The 16,313-nt window shown below is 42.1% G+C and overlaps 1 protein-coding gene across 1 annotated transcript; it reads left to right on the top strand.

Annotated features, from left to right (window-relative positions):
* The first annotated feature begins 284 nt into the window (after positions 1 to 284).
* Pifo (primary cilia formation) lies at positions 285 to 4,891 on the top strand. Its single transcript, XM_051198877.1, has 6 exons — positions 285 to 383; positions 476 to 618; positions 1,211 to 1,309; positions 2,053 to 2,183; positions 3,541 to 3,658; positions 4,649 to 4,891. The coding sequence occupies exons 1-6, from the start codon at positions 326 to 328 to the stop codon at positions 4,715 to 4,717; spliced, it is 618 nt and encodes a 205-aa protein (XP_051054834.1). The 5' UTR covers positions 285 to 325; the 3' UTR covers positions 4,718 to 4,891.
* Positions 4,892 to 16,313: the final 11,422 nt, after the last annotated feature.

The following is a 16,313-nucleotide window of genomic DNA, read 5'->3' as shown; positions in this document are numbered from 1 at the left end:
AGCACTGCATCCCTCGTGGATATTTCCGAAGCAGTTTGCCACCCTCACCCACGCTGCCCTTCCACTTAGTGCCTAGCAGGCTCCACTCTCAATCCAGAGTCTGAACTAACATATACTCAGAGCCTAGATCTGAAGTGAATAGTGCTCTGGGCAATCTGCTGCACAGGCGCACTAGGCGCTTTAGGCTCCACCTCTCTGGCTCTCTCTGTCTCCGTTACCTTGGCAACGTAGTACACATTGCGAACACTAGTAAGGTGCACGATGTGCTTTATCATAGTAGGACTACAGAACAGACAGCGGGAGGAGGGTAAGAAAACCAGGAGAGATGAATACGGAGGAAGTACAGCTCGCTCCTTCGCTCCGTGGAGTTACGCCTGGTTTACGTAAGAGTTGGCAACCTACTCTACCGATCTACCTAACCCCATGCTTCCCTCCACCCATGTGCTCATTTGGAGTTTCTCTTCTTGGTCTTTAGGGAAGGTGGATAATTACTCCTTTGGGACACGTCAACAGAGGAGACTCTTTCCTCACTACCACCCTCCAACCTGGTTGGGGAACAAGTTTCTCCCTCTTATGGGATCGCCCCAAACAGGCCCTGGGTGTTACGAAGCAATAGACGTGAGTATTCACCTCCCCTCAGTTTCCTATGGAAGGATACACAAGTGTTCTGGTAGAAAGATTACTCTTATGTGTGACCTTGTGTGACCTTTTTTGTTCTGGTTCCCACTACCCAACAGGAGAAGTCCGGGTCTGCAACCAGCTATAGAGCCAATGTGTAAAGGACCACAGTTCACCCCTTCCCATCCCACTAAATGCAAGCCTTGTCTATATACCCCTGCTCCATATTCACTTCCCAGCATCCCTTTGAGCTGATGTCAGTTTCTTTCTGTTAAGTTCAGACCTCAGGCTGCTTCTTCCATAAAGCAAATTCAGCTGTTACAGGGCTCTGAGGATGGTAGCCTTTGGGATTCAAGGAAATTCAATATTCATCTATCCAGCCACCACTTTTTGGCAAAGCTACTGGTGCTGTTTGTTTAACTGTATGGTTTTAACTATAAAAGAGTCAAGACAAAAAAAAAAGCAGCAATGTCTTGCAAAGAAGGACACATAGGAACATTCTAAATTCACTCGACTTTGAAGGCTGCTTTGTGAATATGTTACTGACTTTCTCGTTTTCTCCTCCCCTCCTTCCCCCTTCCTTCACTGGAAGTGGAATAGTTTGGCACACAACCTATCTCGGACCCCGACCAGTACAAAAGGTTATGCTATTGGAGCCAGGACAGCTATGAGGTTTAAGCCAGTCAGCAAGGTAATGTTCTGGGATTGTAAGGTTGTCCTTGTGGAAACACAAAAAGTTGAGACATTAACCACTACAAGCAGGAAGTAACCTAAAAGCAGCAAAAACCAGTTCGCTGAAGAAATAGACCCAGGACAGGGTTTTATTTACATCACACTATCTTGTCAGTTAAAGAAAAAAATCCAACTCTTTCATTGTGTGTGTATGTGTGTCTGACTGGGTTTCAAGACTAATTGTGGGCAAAACCAAAATCCTCATCTTTCTCCTTTTTCTGAGCCTAGACTATGCCAGGCCACAGCCCCTAGATAACCAAGATCCAACTCTGTCTAGACAGTCAAGGAGTGGCAATACTAACTATAAAAGTCACCCAGTGGTGGACTGCACCAACTTGCTCTGATTCTTTAATATAGATAGATAGGTAGATATAGTAAATATAGATATTATGTGGAGTTTTGCCCATATAGGCCTATTTCTACCTATTACTCACTGAACTGTAGCAAACAGTATGAAATGATTGTTTTGTTTTTTTTTTACCTTAAATATGGATGCCTAGTACTATAAGCGTAACCAACACCCATGGCTGGTGTGGTCATATACCCTAGAGGAGATTTGAGACCATGTCCCTAACCAGTAAAATTACCAACTACATTCTAAACACCCATCTTTATGTCCACAGGTAAATAAAAAAAATAATTTGTAATAATATAAATTATACCGTATCATCTCTTAACACACAAATCCTTTTGTGATTATAGGATGTGACACCATATCCAGGAATGTATCAGAAAGTTAGTACTTGGAATGAAAGCTACAAACAATGCTTTGCACCATTTAATGCCTTGGTGCCTCGATTTAGGACTGAAGTTAAGGGCACTTCCTATCCTGGGTATGTCTTCTGTTTACTGTTCACTTCATAGGAAAGAAGTACATGAAGCAGGAATTATATCCAAACTTTCCAGTATGAATCTTTAAAGATTTAACCTCAAATGTCCCAGGTCTCTGGTACTGCGTAACTGTAGAATCAGTTATTAATTCAATAGTTGTTTACTACTATGTCAGGTGATTTTGCAGCTTCCACAGATCATTCAATATACCCACCAAACAAGGATCCTGATCTCTTGGAAAATACTAGAAAGAAACTAGAATTAAATATTCAAGGAAATACCAACAGTAATAAGTATACTGGCCATATAGTGTATTGGTCAAACTGTAACACTTCCAAGAGTTAAGGGAACCAAGTGACTGTTCCCTCATGACAGTAGCTGTGACCTAAGACTGCCATGGGCACACCAGAAGGTGTAGGGGGGGGGGTAGTGCTGTCCTATGAAGATGTTAGAACAGGGTGATAACATGATTAGAGTGATGAGCTGGAGGCTACTTTGTCTGAAGTTGTTAAGGAAAATGCTCAGCAAATGCCTCCTGATCTGAGAGCTGAATGAGTAGATTAAGCCAATCCTGTGAAGTGGCTTAATCTAGTATGTGAAGACGGAGCATCCCAGGTAGAAAAAAAGCAACTGCAAATACTTTAAGTTGAGAAGACATTTGATGAGATAGAAAAGGAAGAGATTGTCATGGCTATGGTATGGTAAGAAGGCAGGAAATGTGAACACAGGAGGAGGCAGGCTTGAGTACCTAGGCCTTATAAGCCAATGGGGTTTAGTCTAGATGTCTATTAAACTACTCAATATATACAACTTCAGGGGAAAATAGTCAAAGTCTTTCCTTAACTTATGAGAAATCCAAGGGCCAGAAAACGCAAGTCATTGGTTCAAGCTTGTGTTAAGGAAGTTTAAATGTTAGTCTTGATTCTGTATCTGCTCTAAACTATTCCTCACAATAGAATCCATAACAGCTTTACAAACACAGGCAATTCAAAAACTAATCTCATTGTTGAGAGCCAAAGTAACTGGTTCTGCTTTGTTTGCCCCTAGATTGCAGAAAGGTTGTCTGCATATATTGCACCAAGTTCAAACTGTAGGCAAGACTAATCTATCACCATGGTTAATCTCTTATCACTCTCCTGGGATGCTCTGGTCTTTCAGCTAAGGACACCGAGTTACAGAAATATTTTAAGTCTGTCTTTACCCTGCTTGGATGTCGAGGTTGGTTCTCTTTATCACTGACAACCTAATTAGAAACACACTAACAGGAAATGGCACTCATGTCTGCCTGACAGGTTAGTCTTATTTGTCCCAAGGCGGGTGGAATTCATGGTCAGTCATCAACTGTATGTTTATTTCTAGCCCCGGCACATACAATCCAGAAAGGAAGTCACCCCCAAAGGTTGTTTGGCCAATGAAATTTGGATCTCCAGACTGGTCTCAGGTTCCATGTCTAGAGAAAAGAACTCTAAAAGCTGAGGTAATAAGATTGGCTGTTAACACATCTTTCTGTCCAGTACTACCCTGTATTATCATTTGTTCTTAACAGAGAGTCTGTAAGGAAATGTTTTAAAAAGTTCATGGTCCCCTGAAGTTATATTTTGTGTGTATGCCAATGTGAGGATCTTTTTGGAGATCTATATATAGGCATTGGCTTTTTATAGATAATACTAGCCAAATATCACATTTTATTTGATACTTAGATAAGGGATTAACTGCTCCTGATAATTCTTTAGGGTAGAACTGGGAAAATATCCTATGTAACTTAAGAAGATGCTGAGATATAGTAGTGACTAGGTGACTGGGAAGCTGCAATCCACATTCGTAACTCCAGATGCATTGTTCTTTCTGATACAGCACTTATGTGTTAGATCACTGGAGAACCAGAGAGCATGCAAAAAATACTACCTGTCTCCAAATAGGAATCCAGTATTGCCTTCCTATGGGATCTCTAGGCCTTTTTCTAAGTGTCAGTTTTCTTATCTTTGAAATGAATATAATAATACAGTTTATCTGACATTATTGTAAAGATTAATAACAGATATGGAAAAGAATTTAATACAGCACATAGATTATATGCTTAGTATGGGTTTGCTATCATAATTCTAGGTTTATGGGGTTTTTTTTCCTAGTGGAATTTAGGTTAAATCCATAAATATTTGTGAAATGTCTAATATATGGATATATGTGTTAGGACCTATGAGTAACATAGTTAAACATACAATCCTTGCCTTCAAGATGCTGACCAACTACTCAAAAGTTTCCAAGTAGCCAATAATTCCTAGCATGATGAACACCAGAGTACAATGTTTTCAGTTATCACGAATGTTGATACACTTCAACCACCGTTGAGCTGGGCTTTACCTGGACCACAGGGTTAATGCTGTGAGGCTCCGTTTCACAGTCAGGAAGCTCAGAAGCAGAGGACTCTTGCTGAAACACTGAGCCAGACAATGTTCTTTTGTTGCAGCTGTCCACAGACAAGGACTTTAGAAAGCATCGGAACCGTGTGGCCTACTTTAGCCTGTATTACAACTGAGAAGTAGGCACTGTCTTGATATGTTCTCCTGATCACAGACTCTCCAGAACTGAGGACAGAACCGCTCTTGTACTTCTGGTTTCCTGGGCCCTCTGGTCTGCCAATTCAGCATCGGGGGAGGGGCAAGGGTCTCACAGTCACCCTACAAAAACATAAAGACTGATCCACAATGTTCCTGCTCTGTCTCTTTGTTTGTAGTTTAACAGTGCCTGTTGGGTGTCCAACCATGTAGCTTCATTTTAAGAAATATTCAGGGATCCCTTCAATTCTCAGGCATCAGTCTTGAATGTTCTACCACTAGCCTGGCCACTGGTTAGATCATAGCCCTTACATGTCAAAGGCTTGGCTATGAGCCCACAGAGCATGGGAAATATTTAAATTCAGATCAAAACACTTATGTTTGGGAGTTCTTCCAAGCTTTATGACTTCCCTGGTATAGAATGGAAATTCTCTGGTTCTGTTCTTTACTAGACTTACATAAAACTCAAAGGGCATCAAAAAAGTTCCATTACTCATGACATCACCTGTTTAGCCTATGTGCTGAGTTCCTGCTTAATGCCAGACAGAGTGACAAGCATTGGGAATATACTAGCAATCAACACACACCTAAGCTGAAGTATCAGAGAAACTACACAAAGTGGTGAGGAGGTTGGGTGTACCTCTTTCTTCTTTAAATGACCCCTAAAGGCAAGTATATCTTAGGGTGTAAAATATGAATTCACAGTAGCTGGGCACAGTTGCATGCACCTTGGGAGGCAGAGGCAGACAGCATCCTAAACTACAGGACAGCCAGGGCTATATAGAGAGATCCTGTCCTAAAAAGCCAAGAGAGAGAGAGAGGCAGAGAGAGAGAGGAGAGAGGAAGGAAGGAAGAAATTAAGGAAGCAAGGAAGGAAAGGAAAGGAAAGGAAAGGAAAGAGGAAAGGAAAGGAGAGAAAAAAAAAGAACCCAGAGCAACCATGTTTGAAGTGTGTATCTGCCTATGTTAGGTCTCAAACCCAGGTCAAATGGCTGAGGTGTCTACTTAACATTATCAAAGCAGACCTGGCCACCAGGTTCTCCCAGCATCCCTAAGTCCCTTCCTGTTACAGGACCGTTGTGGCTGGCGTACCCCACACTCCCCAGCCTAGAGGCTGGTCTCCCCTTCCCTATATAACCCAGCCATTTTGGTTACCTGCCCCTTTTTTGACTGTCCTTTACACTCCTGGCCTCTGGGTCTGGTCCCCTCCTCTCCCCTCTCCCCTCTCCCCTCTCCCCTCACCCTTTGTTTCTGTCGTCATAGAGCCCAGCTCAGGATGTGTATACTCTGGACTCTCCCAGATGTTCCTGTGGCTATGCTCTCTGTTTTATCTACAATAAACTTTCTCCTCCACCATACATAGGAGCAGTCATGTCCTTTGTTTATATTGCTTTATTTTTTTTTTTCATTCATCTGGTGCCAAAACTACAGGAGGCATATGTAAGTTTTCTGTCATGGAACTCAGCCTTTCTGAATCAAGCTGCTGATTTTACTATCCTAAAGTATGCATGGATCATGTTTCTGCTGGCTCCTGTCATCCATCAAATTTGACCCCAAATTCTAGAGTCTGCCTTCTCAGCAATTCCTCTTCATGTGTGAAGCAATTTCTTATATTGTCATATTATTAAATAAAACTCAGGAGTCAGATATTGGGGTAAAACCTAATAGAGCAAAGAACACAGAGAAAAAAAATGATTGACCCTGCCTCTCCAGGCTTCTGAGATCAAAAAAGACCTCGAATCTGTCTAAGGCCCTCCCTACTACTTCCTATGACACCCTATCTCAGTCCTCCAAAACCTCTATGGCTAATTCCAGTCTTGGGGACTTTATTATCCCTTTTATGTTTATGGAGCGTATCTTTTAAAGTACAATCAGATCTTTCTCTAACTGCTTGTCTGGTAGGATGTGTGGTATGGTGGTTTGAAAGAAAGTGGCCCCTAAAAGGAGTGGCACTATTAGGAGGTAGGACCTTGTTGGAGAAAGTGTGTCACTGGGAGAAGGTTTTGAGGTCTCTTTTGCTCAAGCTTCCTGCAGTGTGACAGTCAGCTGACTTCCTGTTGCCTGCAAGAATTAGCACTCTCAGCTCCAACACCACATCTAAATGCATGCCGCCATGCTCCCCACCATGATAGTAAAGGACTGAACCTCTGAAACTGTGTGTCACCCCAATTAAGGGTTTCCTTTATAAGTATTACTGTGGTCATGATGTCTCTTCACAGTAATAAAATCCTAAGACATAAGGTATACCAGTAATATGCTTTATGTTGTAATATGCAAAAATACTGTTTTATTATAGACAAATGCTGGAACATTGTCAATCTTAATTTGTATGGTCATTCCCATAATGGCTATGACTTTAAATAAATGTGTAATTATGGTATCAACCTTTTCAGAATGCAAAGCTGTTACCCATTGAGATCCTAATATGTATCTATGGTATGGTACACATACTTTAATTTTCCAAACTCCACAAAATGAAACACATTCATTTGACAAATTTCATTTCTTTGAGTACCTTTTGGATTGCTTCCTGTAAGTACTGGAGTTTGGGTACAAAAGAACAACTAGGACATTTCCTTATGATCTCTTTAGCTTGTTGCCAAGTGATGGGGGTAAAAAAAAAAAAAGGTTTCTTCAAACCATTGCTATTAACATAGTGTTTCTTATGAAATTCTGAGTCTTCTAGCACATTTCCTAGCAGTAGCTGATCAATTTCATTATTGCCTTGTCTGGAGGGCCTGGTAGACCCATATGGGATTTGATATGTATTATATAAGGGATGATTTTTATTTATGATTATTTATTGTAATCAAATAAGTAACAAAGCTAATTATGAGTCATCTGGAATAAGTTCAGTGGTTTCAATATGTAAAACAACTCTGCATTTTGAGAGTCAGCAATTATATGAAGAGGTTTTGGAAAAATGTAATAATATCGTGAGAATGATATATAATTCTGACTTTTGATTGGAATCATAAGGGCTTTGAGCCAATTTATTTAAATTTCAGTGTTAGCAAAAGGCAATTTCAGCATTATTGAAAGGTACCAAAATTTCTGCTGGGTCTGTTCCTGTAGCACAAATAATAAAAACCCAGAGACAGATACTGGGATTCAAGCTTTAGATCAGAAAAGAAAAACAGCCAAGCCACTAGAGAGTTCCTACCTCTACCAAGGCACAGATCAAAGAGGGGCAATTCTATCCTCAGCATGACTGCAGACAACCTCAGACTGTACTGCTCTCCCCCAAACCTCAGACTGCACTGAGCTCCTGTTTCCTGCCTATATTCCTCTCTAGCGCTGGGATTAAAGGCGTGGGGTCCCAAGTGCTGAGATCATCTTTGGGTGTGCTCTGTTTCTCTTTAGACTGGATCAATTTCGTGTAGCTCAGTGTAACCTTTAACAGAGCTCTACCTGCCTCTGTCTCCTGAGTGCTGGGATTAAAGATGTGTTCCACAAGTGTGGCTGCTGGGATTAAAGGTGTGTACCACCACTGCCTGGTCTCTATGGCTGTGGCTAGCTTTGCACTCTGATCTTCAGACAAGCTTTATTTGGTAGATCATTACCACACCTGTGAACTGAGAAAGTCTCAATTTTCCTTTCAGAATCCATTCAGAAACCTTTTCTACATAAAGTGTTTAATTTTTTACTCTGTATGGTGAGTGCTGAGAACACAGAATGTGAGACATGAGACCATCTGAATATCAGAACTGGTGGTGGGTGATTTCAACTATCCAGTTTGGGGACAGGGTGAGCAGTAACCAGACTGTGCTGCAGGGAGACTGCAGTGAGAAAGACCCAGGGCTCACTGGGAGGACTTGCAGAGAGGAGGGGAGAAAGCCATCCAACTGCTGTCTGTGACAGCATGGAGAAGTGGCAGCTTTGCAGCCATATGACCTCATGCTGCACATTGGACTCTAGATGAGGAGATTACTTATATTATTCTATTATTAAATAAAATGTGGGAGTCAGCTAGAGAAATGTCCAGAGACCTACAAGGATGGCCCCAACTAACAATTTGAGCAACAGTGGAAAGGCTACCATAAATGCCCTTCCCTGATAATGGGATTGATGACTAACTTATCCACCATCATAGAGCCCTCATCTAGTAGCTGATGGAAACAGAAGCAGACACCCACAGCTAAACACTGAGCCAAACTCCTGGAATCCTGTTGCAGAAAGGGAGGAGTGATAAGAAAAGGGCTCAAGACCAGGCTACAGAAACCCACAGAAACAGCTGACCTGAACAAGGGGGAGCTCATGGACCCCAGACTGATAACTGGGAAACCAGCATTGGACTGACCCAGACCCCCTGAATGTGAGTCTCAGTTAGAAGGCCTGGGCAGTCTATGGGACCTCTGACAGTGGAACCAGGATGTATCCCTGGTGCACAAAAGGACTTTGGGAGCACATTCCCCATGGAGGGATACTCCCTTAGCCTAGAGGCAGGAGGGATGGACTAGTCTCTACTCCAAATGACTTGACAGATTTTAATGATCCCTGTGGAGTGGGGGGGATTGGATGGGGGCATGGGAAGGAGGAAGGGAGGGAGAGGGAACTGGGATCGATGTGTAAAATAAGATAAATAAATAAATAAGTAAATATTTTTAAAAACACTTGGGAGTCAGATATTGGAAACAAAAACAAAAACAAAAACAAAACAAAACTGATAGATCCAAAGAGCAACAGAGAAGCAATCAGCTAACTCTTCTTCTCTACGCTTCCCAGATCAAAAAGTATTGGCTAACCCCCTCCCTACTGTTTACTGTGCCTTCCATCTAGGTCCTCTGAAACCTCTGCAATGGTGTCCTGACTGCAAAATATAATGGGGCAATGGTGGCACAAAGCTTGTGGGAGTGACCAACCAATGTCTAATTTGACTTAAGGCCCACTCCACGAGCTGGAACACATACCCAACACTGTTTGAGTGACTGAGGGACTTAGGATAAAAGAAGATACTACTGTTCTACTAAATGACCTTAGCAATAAAATGACCCCTAATGACATTCTGCTGTACTCAGAAATCAGAGATGTTTCCTGCTGCAGCAGATGGGATTGAAGACTGAGACTCACAGCCAGACATAACACAGAGGCTGAGACCTTGGAACACTGAGCCCTAAATTGAATGTCTCTATCAAATCCCCCTCACTCCTACTCCCTGGTCAGGGATCAGGGAAACCCAAGGAAGAGGAGGCAGAAAGAATGGAAGAGCCAGATAGGAAGAAGAACACCATGAAAACAAGGTCCTATAAATCAACAAGACCAAAACTTAATATGAACTCACAGAGTTTCATATAACTATATTGAATTTTATTATTATCCTTTAGACATTTTTTTTCTAATGAGAAACAATAAAGGAGGTGAATCCATATGGGAGGGGAGATGGGAGGAATGGGAAGGAATAGAGGGAGTGGACACTGTAATCAGGATACATTATGTGAGGAAAACAAACTATTTTCAATAAAGTAAAAAAAATGGAACCATACAAAAAGTGGGGTAGGGACTGGGAGGAGTTAAAGGGAGGAGGAATTGAAGGAAAATATGATCAAAACACATCATATAAAGTTCTCAAAGAATTAATAAAATGTTTATTTAGGAAAAAAAACAACCATTTTCCCTGCCGATTTCTAATTTCTAAGGGAGTTATTAATTTAAATGCACTCTACAACCATCTTAATTCCATAGCCTGATACAGAAATATGGGAGAAAGTGGTCTCCCTCTCCCTCCTGTCCTCCCTCTTTGTTTCTCTGTCTTTCCATTTGGGAACTTGGAGACAAGTATGAACGTCCTGAAGAGAGACTGCAGCTCTCAAGTTTTCGGGCCTCCAAGTCTGCAGGTGATGGAAGCCCCGTATTCAGAAAGACACTCGGAACACGACATAGTCTGACTTGTAAAAAGCAAAGCCTATCCATGACTCAGTCCGGGACCATCTTTCAGGTCCTCAAGCTCTGCTTGCCCGCCCTTCACTCTTTTTCCTGTCAGGAAAGTACCATGTTATTACAGACAAGTGTTCATGTTTGTTAATAATTTCTCCGGCTTTATTCCGGCTGTAGCTCACAGGCAAGTGCCTGCTTGGGCTGTTTACAGACATTTACTAACCGCCTTTTCTCCAGTGTGGATTTCACTGCAGATGAAAACAGGCAGTAGTCCTGCTGATCTTCCTGTCAACTTCAAAACATCCATGCAAGCTTCAGGAAGTTGAGACTGGATCCACCTAGCACAGCTCAAACAGGCTCCAGATCCTCTCTAATAAGTACTCTTGTCAATCAACAAGACACCCTCCTCCTGCCTATCCCGGGGGGGGGGGTCTCTTTCCTCCCAACCTGGAAGTTTCAAATGCACACCCAAGATAAAGATTTTCCTGTGTTCCTTATTTTTACTTTCTGCGCATAGTATAATCTGTCCCAGAAGATTTCCACGAAGCTGGAAGATACCATCCAGAAATCAACCTTGACCCTACAACTACTCCAAAACCAGCTCACCATACTAGCTTTTGTGGCCCTACAAAACCAGTGAGCCACTGAAGCAGCTGAGAAAGGAGGCACTTGTCTCTTCCTCAGTGGAGAAGGCTGAATGTTGTTACTATGTAAGTCAATCTGGACAGGTGGAAGAATGGATTAAAAACTTACATGAGCTGGCACACAGAATCCAGCAGCCCCCAGGAGCTAACTCTGAACCCTCACTATGGTCTCCTGTGGGCTCCTGGCTCATGCCTCTCCTCGGCCCTCTGAGCCATCCTTCTCATACTAACAATTGCCCTCTGTCTTTTAAGACATTTTCCAGAGGAAAAAAATTAATGAGCTGACCTGATGCTCAATGAGCCAGATGCTTCTGACAGAATTCCTACTATCACCGCCTGCTTGACCCTCCCTACTTTGGATCAACATTACACACACGCGCGCGCGCGCACACACACACACACACACACACACACGCTGCCTCCACTAAGTCAGAAATAGCCAGAGGAACACTGCCACTCCTTATTATCAACAAAAGGCTGGAATGTTAGGTCACAAAGCAGGCCACAAAATGGAGATGCTGATGGCAATGACAACCCCCTCCCCCACCAATATGAGCTAGGTTTTGCTAGGAATAACAGAAACCCAAAGCATTCCTCAGAAGTCCTTAAAGGCTGGGTGAACAGCCCTAATCACAGCTGTCAGCACCTTGACTGCCTGAAATAGGTACCACACTAACCACCTGACTGGCCAGCTTACAAGCAGCCTCCCGTCATATACCTATAGCAAACCTAAGAAGCTTTTGTGGCTGGTTGCTGTCCTTTGCTATCCAAGGCAGCCCAGCAGCTTTGGTTTGTTCTTCTTTTTGTCTTAATAAACCACTTTCTATCTACTGAGTGGCTTTGCTCAATGGTTTCTTACTATTCCTACTTACAGAGCAGACTTTGATGATGCAACTGTCTTGAGCCATTTCAGTTCTAATAGAACTCATTGGTTCACTAAGTGGAACTCTGGTGGTATCCATACTTTGGGCTGTCATGAGCTCCCAATCTAGGGTGAGTAGACTTACCTGTGTCTCCCAAGGAAAAGTATGTCATACAACATAACAGTCAGATAGAATGGATTCTTTTAATTCTGTTTATTCCCAGCCATGGCCTTAAGCTTAGAAAAATGACAGGGCTCACTCTAGAGTAAGGTCTACAAAGAATGAAGAGCATGATCCCATCTGCAGCTGTCTGTGAGGGGAATCCCACAAGTACTAGATATGAGGACTGAAGTTGTCTTAGTGTTTCAACTGTGATAAACACCATGACCAAAAACAAATTGGGGAGGAAAGGACTATTTGACTTACACTTCTACAGCATAGTCCATCACTGAAAGAAGTTAGGGCAGAAATCTGAAGGCAGGAGCTGATATAGAAGCCTTGGAGAGGTGCTACTGACTGGCCTGTTCCTCCTGGCTTGTTCATGCCAAAAATGCCACCAGATTCTCAGTCTCAATCTCAGCTAAACTTGTAAAGCAGATTCCAAATATTCCTTCCAATTAAATAGTCTCACAGTACCATCATTAGTCAAACATCATCCACATTTATGAAATATCAATTGAAGTTTCATTCTATTGATTATGTACCTCCTTGTCTCATTTTATTCCAAGGTATTGGGGTATTATGAATGGAAATTTTATGATTTATTTTTTGACAAGTTTTTCATCTGCACAAGATATAGACCATATGTAGACCAATGGGACAGACAGTACAGAGGACTTGGAAACTCACACAGCTGCTGCCTAATCTTTGACAAAGCCTCAGTCCCTTCCTCCCATGTAAATTAAGATTAAGGTTCTATATTTGTCCTCATTCCCACAGATAAGTGTAGTCCTTGCCCCTCATCAAGAAAATTTCTCCTTGCAAAGTCCAGACCATTACAGAAATCAACAATCAACTAAAACACAGAGTTGCGGGTCCCAGACCCAATGGATATATCTTCAAAACATCCCTATGCTAAGGGAATATTGTGGAGGCAGAAATATTGTAAGAGCCAGAGGATCAGGGAGCTTCCTTGTCCTGAGACTCTCTCTCTCTCTCTCTCTCTCTCCTCTCTCTCTCTCTGTCTCTCTCTCTCTTAGTAATCTCCGAAGATACATCTATAAAGTCTCATCAACATGACTGCTTAAACATGAGTTGAACAATGACAACAATAATAGACACACCAAACTGTATAGGAAAGAGCCAAGAAGGCCTCAACTCTACACAAAGAACTACAGGCAACTAAGGAATCCTGAGATGGGGAGAAACAGTCTTATCTAAAGAAGAACACACCAATTGATTATCTAATACCAAGTGGTCATCCCTGAAAATATATGCAGCATACAATCAGTATATAGCCCAAGCAGGTTATATTTAGTAATATATGCATGTAACAATTTTAATAATTTAAAAGCCATGGATTTGAAATAGAGAAGGGGTATGTGGAAGGGTCTGAATGGAGAAAAGGGAAGGAGAAGTTGTGTGATTCTGTTATAATCTCAAAAAGAAAAGAAAAGATAAAACACAAATGAACTTTTTTAAAATTAAGGTTTTAGATTCACAGGCCTTCAAGCACAGGCAGAAAAGGGACTATGTGAGGCAGGCTGAAAGCGCCAGTAGAGTACTAGGTGCATGAACATGCCAAACCACATTTAGACTCATTAAAAGTGGACAGTTCCACCCAGCGTTGGTGGCTCACACCTTTAATCCCAGCTCTCAGGAGGCAGAGGCAGGCAGATCTCTGTGAGTTCGAGGCCAGCCTGGTCTATAGAGCTAGTTCCAGGACAGGCTCTGAAGCAATGTAGAGAAACCCTGTCTCAGAAAGAAAAAAGTAAAGAGTTCCTCTCAAAAAAGAAGGTGTTTCTCATGAGATGCCTGCTGCCTGGGGCTTTGTTCTGTTTCATCTTCTCTTGTCCTTTTCTGTTACTTTTCACATAATTTCCTAAGTGTGAAGAGGAAAATAGTTCCAGGGGAGAGAGTCCTAGAGGAAGTGGTGGCCTAAAGCCAGAACTCATCACAAAGTATACCATGTCCATCACATCTGTGGGGCATACACCTTCAAATGCTTTTCCTGCTCCCTCTCCTATTGATTAATCAACAGCTCCTCTGAAACAGCCATTGTCATGTCTTTGCATAGAATAAACTACTAAAATCAGGGCAAGCATGATTTTGGAAAGAACATTAAAGATGTTTGGAGTTTCCCTATATATTAATTGTAGAAAGTAAGATTCTGGTCATCAGAAGGCCTCAAGACCATAAAAATGCTGCTGTTGGCCACAGAAATGCCAGGGGAATCCACAGCCCTCAGAGAAGGGTAGAAAGAGAAGCCTAGATAATCTGAGCAAAGGAAACAAAGTCCCACCACTGCCTCTTATTGTTGGCTATGTCCTAGAACAATATTTCTTGAAGATGTCTCCCATAATCCAAAGGGATTGTCCACTGGGGAAGGTCAGGTTAATAGCCTTAACCCAAACCTGCATTAGCCACTCTATCTTCCATGATATTCATACTGGGCTCAGAATTCTTATTCAATACCAACCCAAGCCCTAGTGTTCCACCAGCTGCCCAGGCATAAGCTGGAACAAAGAACTGCTACTCAGGCCAACTCAATCAAAGTACACGACAGGTATCCGGGGAGTGAGTATGTGCACTGAACAGACAGGTAGGGAAAGAGAGAGAATGGATGATGATATGATGGTGAGCATGTTCTATGTGTTGTTGCTATTAACCACAGACTAAGAGAAGGCAGAGGAACTCCAAAGAATTGGGAATCCAAAGGGCCCAAGCCCCCACCCCACTTCCTGTGATTCACCTCTGAAATTTCCCACGGACCTTCCAGCAAAGGATGCTACCAAGCATGACAGGTCTAGTCTGGCACCCAGGCCAACAGTGCCCCCCACCTTGCTTTCTTGAGTCCTCATCTCAGATTTTGGATCTGGGTTGTATTGATATGGCCATAAGGAATGCATCCTATTCTTGAACTTCAAATCACAGAGAAATGGCATGAGGCAGCAGCATTCTCTAGAACACTCATATCCACATGTGTGTACATTTCTATGTCCTCATCACAATGGATACATGCATGCATGTATGAACACACACACACACACACACACACACACACACACACTGGATCAAGACTTAGCCTGGGCACAGAGTTTACATGCAAAGAAAATTAAACTACAGTAAAGAGTACAAAGGAGAAGAGCAGTATTGGCCAGAAGCTACTGAGAAAGAGAATGGAGACAAAAGCACATTAATTCATTACTCAACACATCAGAACAGCCAAACAGCAATGACCACGCAAAGCTGAATATGCTCTGAAGGTATGAAACAGGTAGTGGTACCATTCACCTGCTGTGCCAACCATTCCCAGATAGAATCTGTCTTACCCCCTCCCCTTATCCTCAGATTGAAGGGTCATGTTGGAAATGCCATGCTCTAGCCCCCCAAAGTCTGACATTTCTTTTTAGAAAGTTTTTAGGGGAAACAGAGCCACTGAGGGTATGCTTCTACTCACAAGTCTCACTTAACAACAAATTTATACCAGGCACAAATGATGCTTGACCATTGCAATACTCATATTAGAGTGATGTGGCTCCCCCAGGATCACAGCTAATAAAAGGTAGCAGTAGCATTTCAAGTGTTATTTGTCTGAACTCAGAACTCTAATCACAGCCCAGTAAGTTCAAGGTCTTTGTCTCAGAGTGTGTGGTGATGTCACACTGAGGAACATAATATGATTTCATTTTGTTGTTGTCTGCTAAATTTATTGGTTTGTGAGTGTTTTCTGGAAAACTTTCACTATGTGTAATGATCAAAGTTCCATGCTAGCATTGCATGCATCAAAATGTTGATAATGCTCAGAGACACAGAATTAGAACAAGAAGAAAGTATACTCAAACACTGGCACACCCCATTCCCATTTTATTGCTTGTTTTGCTTATATATCAAAAACCAAGTGAAATTTTGAATTCAACATTCAACTGACAGGCAGGGTACATACTTAGGGCTTGAATGAAATTGCTAAGTATTTGCTGGCATGACAGTAGACATTTTTCAAATATATGACCTTGATATCTGAAATTCTTCTCAGC

This window comes from Phodopus roborovskii, unplaced genomic scaffold (genome assembly GCF_943737965.1).
Source record: "Phodopus roborovskii unplaced genomic scaffold, PHOROB, whole genome shotgun sequence".
In the NCBI taxonomy this organism is placed as follows: Eukaryota; Metazoa; Chordata; class Mammalia; order Rodentia; family Cricetidae; genus Phodopus; species Phodopus roborovskii.
The sequence above is the reverse complement of the archived record's forward strand: the minus strand, read 5'-3'. Positions and strand labels throughout refer to the sequence as shown.

What these genes read in the sequence shown, in the direction of transcription:
- Pifo (XM_051198877.1), top strand. Translation starts at nt 326, where the DNA reads ATGAATACGGAGGAAGTACAGCTCGCTCCTTCGCTCCGTGGAGTTACG. An exon ending in TGGAGTTACGCCTGGTTTAC is followed by an intron (nt 384 to 475) that starts GTAAGAGTTGGC and finishes CTTGGTCTTTAG; the next exon opens with GGAAGGTGGATAATTACTCC. An exon ending in GGTTTAAGCCAGTCAGCAAG is followed by an intron (nt 1,310 to 2,052) that starts GTAATGTTCTGG and finishes TTGTGATTATAG; the next exon opens with GATGTGACACCATATCCAGG.